Raw genomic sequence first — 14,953 nt, forward strand, 5'->3', positions numbered from 1 at the left:
GGCAAGCTACTCATCAAGCAATTTTCAATTCATAAAAAAGAAAAGAAAAAAAAAACGACATACCCTGGTATTGAATACAATTACAACGGTTCGCTTGGCATCAAAATAATGTTATATGGTGCATGAAATGTGGGCTGTTTAAAAGTTTGGGAATAACTTACTTGGATTTAATGTTCCTTCGTAGCTGGAGGTGAAGAGAACAAATGATGTGTAACACCCTCTATGGAGACAAATTGTTTACTCTTCAGATAAGGCAGGTGCAGAAAGGTTTGTAAAAGCAATGGGCCCACACATTCACTCTTGGTAACCATTAAGAGAAATCTGTCAGGGTTAGGGTTAAAAGCATGACTGGCTTATTAAACGATTGCTGAGGCAAAAGCCCTTGTAAATGAATTGTGAATGCCTTAATAATTGACACGTCATTTATAACAGATGAGGCTCAGTCCTTACCCATAATAAATTTACGTATCATTGGGTAAACGATTGAAGTCCATCCATCCATTTTCTGAGCCGCTTCTCCTCACTAGGGTCGCGGGCGTGCTGGAGCCTATCCCAGCTATCATCGGGCAGGAGGCGGGGTACACCCTGAACTGGTTGCCAGCCAATCGCAGGGCACATATAAACAAACAACATTCGCACTCACATTCACACCTACGGGCAATTAATGCATGTTTTTTGGGATGTGGGAGGAAACCAGAGTGCCCAGAGAAAACCCACACAGGCACGGGGAGAACATGCAAACTCCACACAGGCGGGACCGGGGATTGAACGCCGCTCCTCAGAACTGTGAAGCTGACGCTCTAACCAGTCGGCCACCATGCTGCTATACGATCGAAGTCCATGTGACTAAAATAAGGACTGGGTACCTGTTGTAAAGTTTTATAGATTAATTTTATAGCTGTTCCAAAGTTCCTTTGGTGTTTTGCATGTGACTGACTGGTAGTTTTCCTGCCTGGAAAATAATGATAAAGATAACATTATTCATTTCCTGTACACTGATGAGCAGATAAAATGGAAAACTCATCACAAATATGCAAACGCTGCAAAGGTCTCCAAGTGTTGTTTCCTGGGATGATAAAAAGTGTGATCTTGCTGGTCTTGATGGACCAACAGTACCTTATACATGATACTATGGATCTTGTGCAAGTACTTTTGATGTCAACTGGCCTAGACTCATACTTGATTTTAGACCCCCTTGCAGTTAATGCTCTGCTTGATATTTTACAATGAGGACCTGCCTATTCCTGATGGACCTGTCTCACGCGTGATACAGGTTCTCGACCTCATGTCAGTGCTTGATGGTGTGGGTTTGCTTCATACTTGATTGTTCATAACGGGCCCTCATATGTGTTATGGTACGAATACGCTGAATCTTCGACCCCAAAGAAGACAACTAAAAAAGAGCAATTCAAAAGGATTTAATTGAACTAAGGGAGCACTAGAACGTAAGCAACAACCATGAAGTAAAAACAGAAATCTACGGCAACAGATGTGTCAACGCGAATAAATAAAGACTCAGTGGTAACAAACTAAAATAGATAGACAAAGCCAGAAAAGGTCAAAATCAGAACTGAATAGAAGAAATAATAAAAGGTATTATCATGAAAGTAACATATCTTAAAGAACCTATAGCGTCCAGATGGCCCATATTTCACTAACAAGTTCTCTTTATGTATTTTTTTGCTCAAGAAAATGAAAGTGGAAGTCATTTCCAATCATATTAATCCAGTTTGAGTAATCGGTAAAGAACTAATTGGACTGGGAATGTCCTATATACAGTACATGTCTAAAATCAATACAGTTTGTCGCCATGTCTTGGTGCGATGTCAGCAAATGAACGGGAGACCAAATTCACTGCGTAGTGGACCAAGGAATGTATTATACTATAAAGTGACAGTATTTCCCCTAATTTCCACTGCTGGTCGGAATCCTCACTCCTCCAAAATTAAAAATTTTCAGGAAATTAAAAAAGAAAAGTACCATCTTGCTTGAGTTTGCAAACACTGACTTGTTAAAGTTGGTTATTATACCTTATATTGCTATCATATACTGTTGCACACTCACATCAACACAACAACACCCCAAAATTATGTTCAATCGCTAATTTGATATGCTAAAAACAATCACTAATTGATTATGCTGTCATTAATTAAAATGGTAGAATACTGTGAGGACCTGCCTGATGCGGCACTTTATCACCTAGCAATTAGTGTCCTCAGGTTCCAATTATTTATGGAGTGTTGTGAAAAGAAATGGTGATTCAACACAGTGGTTAATATGCCAATGTCCCAACTTTTTTTGCAAAAAAAACAAACAAAAAAAGCAGTTTTGGATTTTGAACATTACAATCTTGTCTTTGTAGTGTACTGAATTCAATAACGTTTGGAAAGTATTTGCAAATCATTGTATTGTGTTTTTATTTACATTTTACACAATGTCCCACCTTCATTGGAATTGGGGTTTGTACATACTGCATAACGTATGTACTGTACACCTCAACACAATAATGAAGAGTTGGGTTTTGAATACTTGTAAAATGCATTCCTTCGGGGAACACATACATAAATTACTAGTCAGTTGTGATCCGCTAATTATGAGGCGCCGGTTTCAGCCAAAAACGCCAGGGGCCGATTTCTTTCTTTGTCCCACTCCACACCTACCTCAAGCCACTACTTGATGGTGTTAAACTGCCTCAAGCTTGATGGACCTGTCTCATACTTTATGGCTCTGTATCATACATGACAGACCTGTCTCATACATGATACTAAGGACCTGTCACATACAGTAACTGCCTCATATTTGATGGTTTATGAGGGTCTGATACTTGATTGTCCTCTGTCATACATGCTTTGTACCTGCCTGGTACGTGATGTTGCATGATAATTGAATTCAAATGTTTTATTTATTGTACTTGTTATAGTCCCTCAAGAGAAAATTCAACTCACATTGTGATGTATAGTGTATGTTACACAACACACATAACCAGATCACGCACATGCAATCATGCAACGAGCGATTCAGAGGGAAAGGGTCACACATAGAGTGATGTACCACTTGAGCTGGGGTAAGGCCTACTACATCCTCATGACAGTCGTTAACAGTGGGGAAAATTGATTATGAGAGCCTGCCTCCGATTTGATTATGAGGCCCTCCCTAATATTGTACTGAAAAGACCTGTCTCATGGCTGATGGATCTGCCTCATTCTTGCTGCTGTTGACTTCATGCCAGTACTTGATGGTGTGGACCTGCCTCATTCTTAATGGACTTGTGGCATACTTGATGGACCTTTTTCGTATATGATAGTGATGACTTGCTTCATATTTGATGAAACCGTCTCACGCTTGATGATGTGGACCTGTCACACACCTGATTGGTGTAGGTCGGACTTGCCTCATTCTTCACCTGCCTTGTGCTTGATGGTGTGGATCTCATCCAGTGGCAGTTCTAGGAGGGGCCAAGGGGGGCAGTGCACCCTCAACACTTGCTGATGTCTTACGACAGCACTGCGTAGTAACGATATGCAAGTCATGCCCAAAAACTACACTTTTTTGTTGCACAATGAAACCAAGGTAGGAGTCACTAATCACAGCAAATCTATTAAATATATTGTCTTTGTAGTGTATTCAATTAAATATACGTTGAACATGATTTGCAAATCATTGTATTCTGTTTTGGCGGCACGGTGGGCGACTGGTTAGACCGTCTGCCTCACAGTTCTGAGGAACGGGGTTCAATCTGCCCGTGTGGAGTTTGCATGTTCTCCCCGTGCCTGCGTGGGTTTTCTCCGGGCACTCCGGTTTCCTCCCACAAAAAACATGCATGGTAGGTTAATTGACAACTCTAAATTGCCCATAGGTGTGAATGTGAAGGGTTGTTTGTTTGTATGTGCCCTGTGATTGGCTGGCGACCGGTTCGGGGTGTACCCCGCCTTCTGCCCGATGATGGCTGGGGTAGGCTCCAGCACGCCCGCGACCCTTGTGAGGAGAAGCAACGCAGAAAATGGATGGATGTATTCTGTTTTTATTTATGTTTAACACAATATATATATATATATATATATATAGTTTTTATGTATATTATGGTTAGGGGGTGAGCAGCTCAAAACGTTGTCCTAGATTCTGGGTGTACCTATTTGATTATGAGGACGCGGATTATACTTGATTGTGCTATATGGCTCGGGTTTACCTCCCAATCGATGGCTCATACTTGACGATGAAGACCTTTACAAGCCTGCGAGTAGAGGACTCACCTTATTATACTTCTGAAATTACCTTTCAGAAGACCTTTCTGAAAGGTAATTGTCCTGTCTGGTTTGGCTCCGACCTGCCTGATACTTACGTCGCGCTACCGCCTCGGGGACGCAACGCTAAACCACCAAGACGCGCACCGGGCGCAGCTTGGGAGGAGCTTGGCATGGCTCAGCTTTTTTCATGCCATTGTCGAAGACACGCTTTGGAGAGGAGATATACAGCGAAAGGTGAGTCCTCTACTCGCGTGCTTGTAAACTTTTGAATGAGGACTGGTGACACAAATGTATCATTTTAAACCAGGAATTGTTCGACAATACTTGTACCAGCGTCAAATAGTTGTTTTTTTTTGGGGGGGGGGGGGGGGGGGGTTGGATTTGAGAGTGCAAAAAAAAAAAAAAAAGAAGTCCAAAACAATACGCTTCAATCACGGTTTGCTTATCTGTGAATTTGCACCTGTCGAACATGCGTAAATATGACGTATATGGAAACCTAGTATTCACTTGGATAGAGAGAATGTACCCACGGAGTTGGATACATACGTTTCTGTCATATGGTTATTTAAATAACATTGCTATGGAATAACTGACTCTTTTATTCTGGATTTCGCTGCAGCGGGTGTATTGGACGCATTGGCTGCTTGTTTGGACATTAAGCCATGAACACGTTTTCAATGCTTCGTAAAGTACTCGTGTCGCCTGCAGCTTCCCCGCTGTGATATAAACATAATAGAGGACGCATACGCAGACTGCTCATGCAAAACTCCGGTAAGTTATTGTGTGTTACATTGCCTTTTATATGTCACAGCTAATGGCTGCATGACTTTTAATTTCTTAAACAAGCATATCTACCAATGTGAAAGACGTGTGCATGAACCCAAATGGAAATAACGAAACAGTTTACCTTGCATAATGCCGCTTTATCAAAAGGTCATCAAGGCTGCATCACCATGCCTAATTTGTTAAGTAGTGTATTTTTCTGAAACGAAGCATAAATCCTAAAGTGTCTTCATAAAGTAAAACAATGACATTGTAGAGTACATTTTGGCGTAATAATTAATGGCATTTCTTTCAAAAATGTTTTTTTTTGTGTGAGGGGAAAATAGTGCATCTGCAGTTCTGGTGCATTGAAGTGACATGACACCATCATTGTTTCATGTAGCCTATAATCTGGCACGGGGGTTGGTGTCAAACCATCCTTCCATCCATTATCTGAGCCACTTATCCTCACAAGGGTCGCAGGCGCACTGGAGCCTATCCCAGCTATCTTCGGGCAGGAGGCGGGGTACACCCTGAACTGGTTGCCAGCCAATCGCAGGGCACATATAAACAAACAACCATTCGTTCTCACATTCACACCTATGGGCAATTTAGAGTCTTCAAATAACCTACCATGCATGTTTTTGGGATGTGGGAGGAAACCGGAGTGCCCGGAGAAAACCCACGCAGGCACGGGGAGAACATGCAAACTCCACACAGGCAGGGCCGGGGTTTGAACCCTGGTCCTCAGAACTGTGAGGAAGATGCTCTAACCAGTCGCCCACCGTTCCACGGTGTCAAACCAAATAAACACAAATTTAAGAAAAATAGCAAAATGCACATAATTGGTGAATCTTGCATACAGAAGCATCTACTTTTCATCCGATTCCACTGATGAGTGTATGTCATTTGGAGTGGAAGCAGGTGGAACCAAATGCTGAAAACTGCAACAAGAGGCATGAAGAGCATCAATTACACTTTACAAATTACGCTGCTTTAGGGTTTTTCGTAACATAGTTTGGATTGAGTGTTTATGCAATATAGGCGGCACGGTGAATAACTGGTTAGTACATCTGCCTCACAGTTGTGAGGACCCAGGTTCAAATCCGGCCCGTGTAGAATTTTCATGTTCTCCCCATGCATACGTGGGTTTCCTCCCACATTCCAAAAACATGGCAGGTTGATTGAAGACTCTAAATTGCCCGTAGGTGTGCATATGAGTGTGAATATTTGTTTGTCTATATGTGCCCTGCAATTGGCTGGCAACCAGTTCAGGGTGTACCCTGCCTCTCAGCTGAAGTCAGCTGAGATAGGCACTAGCACACCCACGGCCCTAGAGAGGATAACAAATGGATCGACTGACGGATGGATGGTTATGCAATAAAAAGGTGGGGAGCAAGCAAATATTCACTTTATTTACCTTCATGTCAAGGCTGGAATGCTTCAGTTTACTTGATTTGACGATATTTTGTATAATGAGAGAAACAGGAATGGAGTTTACTTGGAAATAAACAGCAGAGATGTTTAAATGACCCACATTGAAATAAATAAGGCTGAGGTTCACTTTCATTTCAGAGAGTTTGAACGTGGAAGGCCACTGAAGGATTAGGACTAAACATTCTTCTTTCTTCAGGGTATATGCCATGATGATTTGGGGGGTGGGGATGCTGAATGTGATGAATTGTGACATGTTGTATGCTTTCAGTGTAGTAAAAATGACAGTAATTGTTATTGAAAAACAAATATGCTTGCCGTGACTTTCTTTGCTGTTTTTTGTCCTTGACAGAAGTAAGGCGTGCCTGTTTCCCTCTCAGGTGTGTGGACAACCTGGGGAAGAAATGAGCCCCCCAGACACATCTAACAGCACAGGAGAATGGGAGGCTTATGAAACCGGCGTGTGGACTCTGCCCAACGGAAGCATGGATTTAGACCATCATGGTTTCCATACAGACATTACCAAGCACCTCGGGGTGCAGATCACCCTCATCACAGCTTATTCCCTTATCATCCTGCTGGGGCTTCTCGGGAATGCTCTTGTTATTTACATGATCATCCGTTACAGGAACATGCGAACAGTGACAAACTTCTTCATAGCCAATTTAGCGCTCGCAGACCTGCTTGTTGACACGTTTTGCCTCCCCTTCACGCTGGTCTACACCCTGCTTGACGAGTGGATGTTCGGTGCGGTGCTGTGCCACCTGGTGCCCTTCGCCCAGGCACTGAGCGTGCACGTGTCCATCCTAACCCTGACAGTCATCGCCCTGGAGCGCTATCGCTGCATCGTCTTCTACCTGGGCCAGCGCCTCACGTGGCATTCCAGCTTCCTCATCATGGCTTTCACTTGGACTATCTCGGCGGTCCTGGCGGCACCCTTGGCCATCTTCAGAGAGTATCGCTATGAAGAGATCCCCTCCATTAATCTGCACATCGCTGTGTGCTCTGAGAAGTGGCCTTATGGGACCAACAGGGACGGCGTCATCTACAGCCTCTCCATGCTGCTCCTACAGTACATTATCCCTCTAGCGATCATCAGTTATGCTTATATTTGCATCTGGGTCAAGCTGAAGAATCACATCAGCCCATCTACTCGCAACGATAGCATTATGCGCCGCAAAAAGACCACCAAGATGTTGGCTCTGGTGGTGGTGGTGTTTGCCATCTGTTGGCTCCCCTTCCACATATTTCAGCTGGCCAGTGATCTGGACCTGGTTCTCAATTTCAAGGAATATAAACTGATATACACAGTGTTCCATATTGTGGCTATGTGTTCCACTTTTGCCAACCCGCTCCTCTACGGCTGGATGAATAAAAACTACAGAAATGGATTCTTAATGGTCTTCTGCTGTGAGGATAAGCCGGATTCTTTCCACCCCGAAGGCTCCGTCAGGACTCGTTCTATGAGGCGGCTGACGCTCAACGGTCGTAATGGTGGACACCCGCCAGCTGCCGTGTGAGAAGACATTTGAACATGTTGCTATTTTGCGGCACTTGTGGTGCAAAGTAGGAATGGGCATTTCACAAAATGTTCTCAATATATTTCTAATGGGACGAGAGAATCTCTCTCCTTCAAGCTCTCTTAATGTTCTGAACTCCTGTTTCCATTTCAGTGTTGTACTGAGCAAAATAACGCATGTCAACCCATGCACGGGGCCCTCCACATCAAATCTTCTTCTTTTCCTTTCGGCTTGTCACTTTAGGGGTCGCCACAGCGCGTCATCATTTCCATGTAAGCCTATCTCCTGCATCCTCCTCTCGAACACCAACTGCACTCATGTCTTCCCTCACGACATCCATCAATCTTCTCTTTGGTCTTCCTCTAGCTCTCTTACCTGGCAGCTCCATCCTTATCATCCTTCCACCAATATACTCGCTATTTCTCCTCTGGACGTGTCAAAACCATCGAAGTCTGCTCTCTCTAATTTTGTCTCCAAAACATTGAACCTTGGCTGTCCCTCTGATTAGCTCATTTCTAATTTTATCCAACTTGGTCACTCCAATAGCGAACCTCAACCTCTTCATTTCCGCCACCTCCAGCTCTGCTTCCTGTTGTCTCTTCAGTGCCACTGTCTGTAAGTCCTCAGCCCTTGCTATCGCTTATCCCTGTAGCCTCACTCTTCCCCCACCAGCCCTCTCATTCATGAAGATATATTCTGTTTTACTTCGGCTAATCTTCATTCGTCTGCTTTCCAGTGTCTCCATCTTTCTTATTGTCCCTCCACCTGCTCACTGCTTTCACTGCAGATCACAATGTCATCTGCAAACATCATGGTCCACGGGGATGCCAGTCTAACCTCATCTGTCAGCCTATCCATCACCACTGCAAAAAGGAAGGGGCTCAGGGCTGATCCGTGATGCAGTCCCACCTCCACCTTAAATTCGTCTGTCACACCTCACCGCTGTTCTGCTGCCCTTGTACATGTCCTGTATTATTCTAACATAGTTCTCTGCCACTCCAGACTTCTGCATGCAGTACCACAGTTCCTCTCTGGGCATTCTGTCATAGGCTTTCTCTAGATCTACAAAGACACAATGTAGCTCCTTCTGACCTTCTCTGTACTTTTCCATCAACATCCTCAGGGCAAATAATGCATGCATCTGTGGTACTCTTTCTAGGCATGAAACCATACTGTTGCAAATACTCACTTCTGTCCTGAGTTTAGCCTCCACCATTCTTTCCCATAATTTCATTGTGTGGCTCATCAACTTTATTCCTCTATAGTTATCACAGCTCTGCACGTCACCCTTGTTCTTAAAATGGGCACCAGCACACTTTTCCTCCATTCCTCAGGCATCTCCTCACGCACTAGAATTCTATTGAACAAGCTGGTCAAAAACCACACAGCCACCTCTCCTAAATGCTTCCATACTTCCACAGGAATGTCATCAGGACCCACTGCCTTTCCATTTTTCATCCTCTTTAATGCTTTTCTAACTTCCCCCTTACTAATCATTGCCACTTTCTGGTCCACCACACTTGCCTCTTCTACTCTCCCTTCTCTCTCATTTTCCTCATTCATCAACTCCTCGAAGTATTATTTCCATCTATCTAGCACACTACTGGCACCATTCAACATATTTCCATCTCTATCCTTAATCACCCTAACCTGCTGCACATCCTTCCCATCTCTATCCCTCTGTCTGGCCAACCTGTATAGATAATTTTATCCTTCTTTAGTGTCCAACCTGACATACATGTCATCATATGTCTCTTGTTTGGCCTTTGCCACCTCTACCTTTGCCCTATGTCCCATCTCAATGTATTCCTTTCGCCTCTCCTCGGTCCTATCAGTGTCCCACTTCTTCTTAGCTAACCTTTTTCCTTGTATGATTTCCTGTACTGTGAGGTTACTTCTTTCCTTTCCTGCCAGAAGATACACCAAGTACTCTCCTGCCTGCTTCTCTAATCACCTGGGCTGCAGTGGTCCAGTCTTCTGGAAGCTCCTCCTGTCCACCAAGAGCCTGTCTCACCTCTTCCCAAAAAGCTGCACAACACTCGTCCTGTCTCAGCTTCCACCACATGGTTTTCTGCTCTGCCTTTGTCTTCCTAATCTTCCTCACCACCACCAGAGTCATCTTACACACCGCCATCCTATGCTGTCTAGCCACACTCTCCCTTACCACTACCTTACAGTCGGTAACCTCCTTCAGATTACATCGTCTGCACAAGATGTAATCCACCTGCGTGCTTCTACCTCCGCTCTTGTAGATCACCTTATGTTCCTGCCTCTTCTGGGGAAAAAAGTGTTCACTACAGGCGTTTGCATCCTTTTTGCAAAGTCTATCACCATCTGTCCCTCCAAGTTCCTTTCCTTTACTTACCCATCACTTCATCACCCCGAGTTCCTTCACCAACATGTCCATTACAATCTGCACCAATCACGACTCTCTCTCTGTCTGGGATGCTCAGAACTACTTCGTCTTGCTCCTTCCAGAATTTGTCTTTCACCTCTACGTCACATCCTACCTGTGGGGCATAGCCACTCATCACATTAAACAACACCCTCAATTTCAAGTTTCAGCCTCATCACTCGATCTGATACTCTTTTCACCTCCGAGACATTCTTAGCCAACTCTTCTTTTAAAATAACCCCGACTCCATTTATCTGCCCATCTACACCATGGTAAAATAATTTAAACCCTGCCCCTAAACTTCTAGCCTTACTGCCTTTCCACCTGGTCTCCGAGACACACAATATATCAACCTTTCTCCTAACCATCATGTCAACCAACTCCCGAGATTTTCCTGTCATAGTCCCAACATTCAAAGTCCCCACATTCAGTTCCAGGCTCTGTGCTTTCCTCTTCTCTTTCTGCCGAAGAATCCGCTGTCCACCTCTTCTTCTTTGACTTCGACCCACAGTAGCTGAATTTCTACCGGCACCCTGCAGGTTGACGGCGCCTGTGGCGGATGTTGTTAGCCCGGGCCACGACCGATCCGGTTTGGAATTCTTTGGATGAACGATCATATTTGTTTGGCAAAGTTTTCAGCCGGATGCCCTTCCTGAAGCAACCCTCTGCATTTATCCGGGCTTGGGACCGGCCTACAGTTTGCACTGGCTTGTGCCCCCCATAGGGCTACATTCCCCTCCACATCAAATAATGAATATTAATGTTCATCATCAATTAAAAAGTGTAAATTTGAGAAAATTATTCTCTTCTCCTGAGCTAAAGACCTTGAAATCCTTTTTGAGGATTATTGTCCAATAAGTGAATCATCTCAACGCTTTAACTGTAATTGATAAGAATATTAATCAACATTTATCATTTATCAACATTTAACACTTCATCTTTACTGCTCCTCAGTTGACACCGACCGCTGTACCAGTGCTACTGATACTGACAAGAGCGTCTGGCTCTGGCTCTTGTCGGTTACGCACATTCGATGTCAGCAAAGGTTGAAACCTTTGATAGTTCTTATGAAAACTGTTTTTCTCTCACCTTCTTGACTCCACTGGAATCGCTCTGCTTCAATTTTATCACTACGTGCCAACAAGTTAGTTGTCCTGAATTAAGTCAGCACGTGTGCAGTAAGATAATGGAGGAGTCCATTGCATGAGAGGCAATCGGGACGCTTGAGACAATGATAATAGAATAAGCATTTTCATGTATTTTTAAGCGTGTGAATTAAGACTAAAACATTAATGATTGTTTTAAATCAAATAAAACTATGAATCAGTTTTTATGAAACGTTTATGCGCCCCTGGAAATCTCCGGACTCCAGGAAGTTGCCTGTGCTTGGCTAATGGTAAGTCCATCCCTGGCTAGGAGGAGTTGACATAGCGTGGAAGTAGCTCCCATGTCATGTTGTTCTTCAATGAGGGCCTATCTCACTGGCAGAGATGTCACCATGATGCCAAGACTGATCAACCGCGGCGACCCCGGGACCAGAGAGACCAAAATATAGGTTGCGCTCTCACCAGGAAGATGTCTGGGAGACGTCTCCGGACAACGTGACAAACATTTTACCTAGAAATTGCTGATATAAGCCGATATACAGTATATATATTATTTAAATAGATATATAACACAGATAATGTGAGGAAAAGGCTTTAACGTCCATAAAATCCAAAACATTGGGGCGATTGTTCTGATATTTTCAGAGGTGTTATATTGAAGTGAGCATATGTAGAGATATTCACATACATTTTGGTGATGATTGATTGCAGTTTTATGACATTAAGCAACGTTAAGATTGTTCTCTATATACACATATTGGAAAATGCTTTAACGTCCATAAAATCCAAAATAGATGTGCCATCTTTTTTAGATTTTCAGAGTTTGAATTGAGCGTAAATAGAGATGTGCATTTACATTTTGGTGACGATTGATCAAAGTTTTGGACATTAAGTGACGTGAAGCTTTTTCTATATAATGAGCAAAAACGCTTAACGTCCATAAAATCCAAAATATTGGGGTGATCATTCTGATATTTTCAGAGGCTGAGGTGGGCACAGGTAGATATGTCCATATAAATTTGGGTGATGATTGATTGCAGTTTTGTGGCATTGAGGTACGTTAAGGTTTTTCGCTATAGCGAGCATATAGGGGAGTTGCCAAAATGTATCCAGTGAAATTGAACATGTTTGATTTCTCGGCAACTCCCTGGCAATCTGGCTAGTCTCTAAAAGACTCCAGGAGACATCACAGAGACATCTCCGCAACCAGCTGAGACTCAAGTCGCCATCAGGTAGCAAACTAGTCTCCAGGCCAGTAAGATAGGCCCGTTAGACCACAAACTAGTTGAGACTGAATCAACAGTGCCTCTGTTGGTTGCAGCCAAGCAATGCACGCCATTTTGTCTCAGTTGTTTCAAGATGTGATTAATCAATAGTTGATTACCCACAATAGTCAGAATTCCTTACAATCCATTAGGGGTGTCAAACAAATTTTTGTGCCACGACATATTGTAGTTATGGTTTCCCTCGGAGGGCCGTTATGACTGTGAAGCCACATAAATGTTTGTATGCCTCAACATATTATGACATATACACAACAGCTTGATGAATAACTATTTTTTAAATCTGAGTCAAAGGACAATATTTTTTTCAACTATGATTCAAGTTAACTTAAAAGGGGGTTTGGTAACAAACAAAAAAATGCTTGCAATCCACAATGTAATTTTTTTTAGCAAGAATTGTGGAAGTTGACACATGATTCGCCTCGGACCTTGAGTTTGATGACTCGATTGTTATGCCCATCCCTTTTACAAAGGGAGCCTTTTAAACTCAACGATCTGGCCTTGAGTTTGTGTCATGCTTTTTTTTTTTTTTTGTAAAGCAATTACTGTATTTAATTTGTGAATGTTCATAGTGAACCCAGTGTATTCAAATGATGCTCACAAGTTAATTATTTATGTAACGTGTTCCTTATTAATGTAAATGACTTGTTGATGAGTAATGTCCACTTAATTATGAAGTCATCTGCATTTATTTAATCATGTGTTCCTGCTTCCCATAGGAAGATGCTATGTTCTTGTGATTACAAGGCCAATTTTACTTTTAAAACACAAATTTATGTATTTGCTGACTTTTTTGTGGTGGCGTTTACTGCAAACCGAGTGACATTGAATCAATATAAAGTGTCCACAGAAGGTTGCTGCTGCTTCTCTCTCCACAGGAAGTTAATTATGTTGACTTGAAGGTGCTCCAGATCAGATGCACCAGCATGATTCCTTTTAAAGGAAGTGAGAAACGGGATCATGTGAATGAAGTGCAATGAAGTGTCTTGAAGAATGTGTAGGAGGGCTCTTAAAAGGTATTTAGATTAAGACTCGCTCTCTATTTTGTTTTTCAACTCTCAGCAGCTGAGCTGCATGTGCTTTTGCTGGTTGTGTGTTATCAACAACACACCTTACACCCATGAGCTAAACTGCTAGTCAGAAAATGTGACACCATGTCAAACAGAAACCTCTGGTCACAACTGTGTCAAGGTAAGAAGTGTGTGAGTAAATACAGTAATAGCCACTGACAAGACATTGTGGTGACAGGCAACCACCAAACCTCCAAAGAGACAGTCACGGGGAAAAAAAGGACAGTTTGCTCAGCTAAGTAACTCCACCCATAAACTTTTAGAGTGCTTTCTGAACGATGAAACAGAGAACTTAACAGCAAATAAAGCATTTGAAAACCAAACAGAACAATTGTGGGTCACACATTGGTGTGTTTTTATTTTCCTGGTAATAAAATGCCTCTAACCAGAGAAGTAATACTGTATCTATACACCCACAGGATGGATTTCATGGCTTAGCCTACATATTCCTTTATGTTCCAGAGAGTCACATATAGAAGCTGCAGTCTTTGACCTACATTATCTGAAGAAGAAAAAAGACATGCAAAGTGCCATGCATTACATGTTTTTTTCAGATGCTTTGAGGAATATTGTCATTGTTCAAAATTCATTAGCCATCTGTTCCCCAGTGGAAAATGCTTAAAGGTGATTATAATTTTTTTTTAAAATAAACAGAGTACCCACTTTAGTATGATTCACATTCGCACTGTTCTGTTAACCAATATGCCACTCTGTGTTACTGTTGTTGTTTTTTGTTTATTTGTGTGTGTGTTTGTTTGTTTGTTTTACTGATACACAACATTTGTCTCATGCAGTCCACTCTAAACAACATTTCATGAAAATTATAAGTACAGTTATCAACTCTCCAGCGCTGGGGTTAGGTTTCGTGATTATTGAAAATCTGTGATAAAGAAATACCCTATTTAAATACACACTGACCAGATTTTATAGCATTTACGCCACTTGAATTTTTTTAAGGTCTTTAAACACACTTTTAAAACAATACAAACACATTTAAAATGTATTAATAAAAAATTTACCGGCATTACCAGATAACTAGCCACCCTTTACTGCTCAGTGACTGTTTTTTTTTGTCAATGTCTTTCTGTCTCCAAAGTGTTCTCTGTCAATTGACTGTTGTCGTACTCGAGTGGCTCCAA

General features: G+C 42.5%; 1 protein-coding gene across 1 annotated transcript; it reads left to right on the top strand.

The window, feature by feature from the left end:
• The first annotated feature begins 4,440 nt into the window (after positions 1–4,440).
• npy7r (neuropeptide Y receptor Y7) lies at positions 4,441–9,492 on the top strand. Its single transcript, XM_061686006.1, has 3 exons — positions 4,441–4,478; positions 4,864–5,015; positions 6,793–9,492. The coding sequence occupies exon 3, from the start codon at positions 6,845–6,847 to the stop codon at positions 7,958–7,960; it is 1,116 nt and encodes a 371-aa protein (XP_061541990.1). The 5' UTR covers positions 4,441–4,478; positions 4,864–5,015; positions 6,793–6,844; the 3' UTR covers positions 7,961–9,492.
• The last annotated feature ends 5,461 nt before the right edge of the window (positions 9,493–14,953 follow it).

The sequence above is a fragment of the Phycodurus eques genome, chromosome 9, assembly GCF_024500275.1.
Source record: "Phycodurus eques isolate BA_2022a chromosome 9, UOR_Pequ_1.1, whole genome shotgun sequence".
Taxonomy (NCBI): Eukaryota; Metazoa; Chordata; class Actinopteri; order Syngnathiformes; family Syngnathidae; genus Phycodurus; species Phycodurus eques.